The sequence below is a fragment of the Frankliniella occidentalis genome, unplaced genomic scaffold (assembly GCF_000697945.3).
Source record: "Frankliniella occidentalis isolate FOCC.00 unplaced genomic scaffold, Focc_3.1 Scaffold2666, whole genome shotgun sequence".
Classification (NCBI taxonomy): domain Eukaryota; kingdom Metazoa; phylum Arthropoda; class Insecta; order Thysanoptera; family Thripidae; genus Frankliniella; species Frankliniella occidentalis.
The window spans coordinates 9,055-9,683 of NW_026269744.1; the positions used below are offsets into that span (position 1 = coordinate 9,055).

General features: G+C 47.1%; 1 protein-coding gene across 1 annotated transcript in view; it reads right to left on the minus strand.

Moving 5' to 3' along the window:
- Positions 1-402, minus strand: part of LOC113210203 (lachesin-like) — a gene marked incomplete at both ends in the record, with an annotated part of 9,326 nt that extends 8,924 nt beyond the window's left edge. The window contains 1 exon segment of the mRNA XM_052276366.1: positions 274-402. Within this exon segment, the coding sequence (XP_052132326.1) occupies positions 274-402 (129 nt within the window).
- Between the last annotated feature and the right edge of the window lie 227 nt (positions 403-629).

The following is a 629-nucleotide window of genomic DNA, read 5'->3' on the forward strand; positions in this document are numbered from 1 at the left end:
CAGAAAAAGTATAGAAATCTACATTTAAACTGTGGTCTAACTACAAGTTTCAGCTGTATATTTTATACAATCTGACAATATTTTCAATAAACGTTAACATATGTAGTCCTAACACAATTTGACATGATTTTGTACACACTCGAAATGCATTTGTAAATGTGATCCGTATACAGTGCGCTATTAGAGTTACATGTACAGATCCTTCCACCCGGGTTTGTTGCCTGTAAAGGAACGGGTTTGTCGGTAAATTGTCAATAAAATAATTAGACTCACACTCGACGTCGACGGTGATGCGCTTGCTGACGGTGGGCGGCACGCCGTTGCTGGCGATGCACAGGTAGACGCCCATCTCGGCCCGGGTGATCCTGGTGAGGTGCAGCGTCTCCCCGACGAACTCTTGCGCTGCGACACAGACAGACGCAACGGCAGAGTTAGGGCGGTGTGGAAACTTGTGCCGCGAGAGTTCTCCGCGCGGCAGCCGCGCGCAGCCCGCCGCGCGCACTCTCTTAAAAAACAAAGCAGACCGATATTGGGATCCGTGTGGGGGTAGAAACCTCGGCATTACACTGTCGAATCAAGTGTGAGACTGTTTTACTTCACACTTCAAAAAAAAAACAAAAAAAACTATC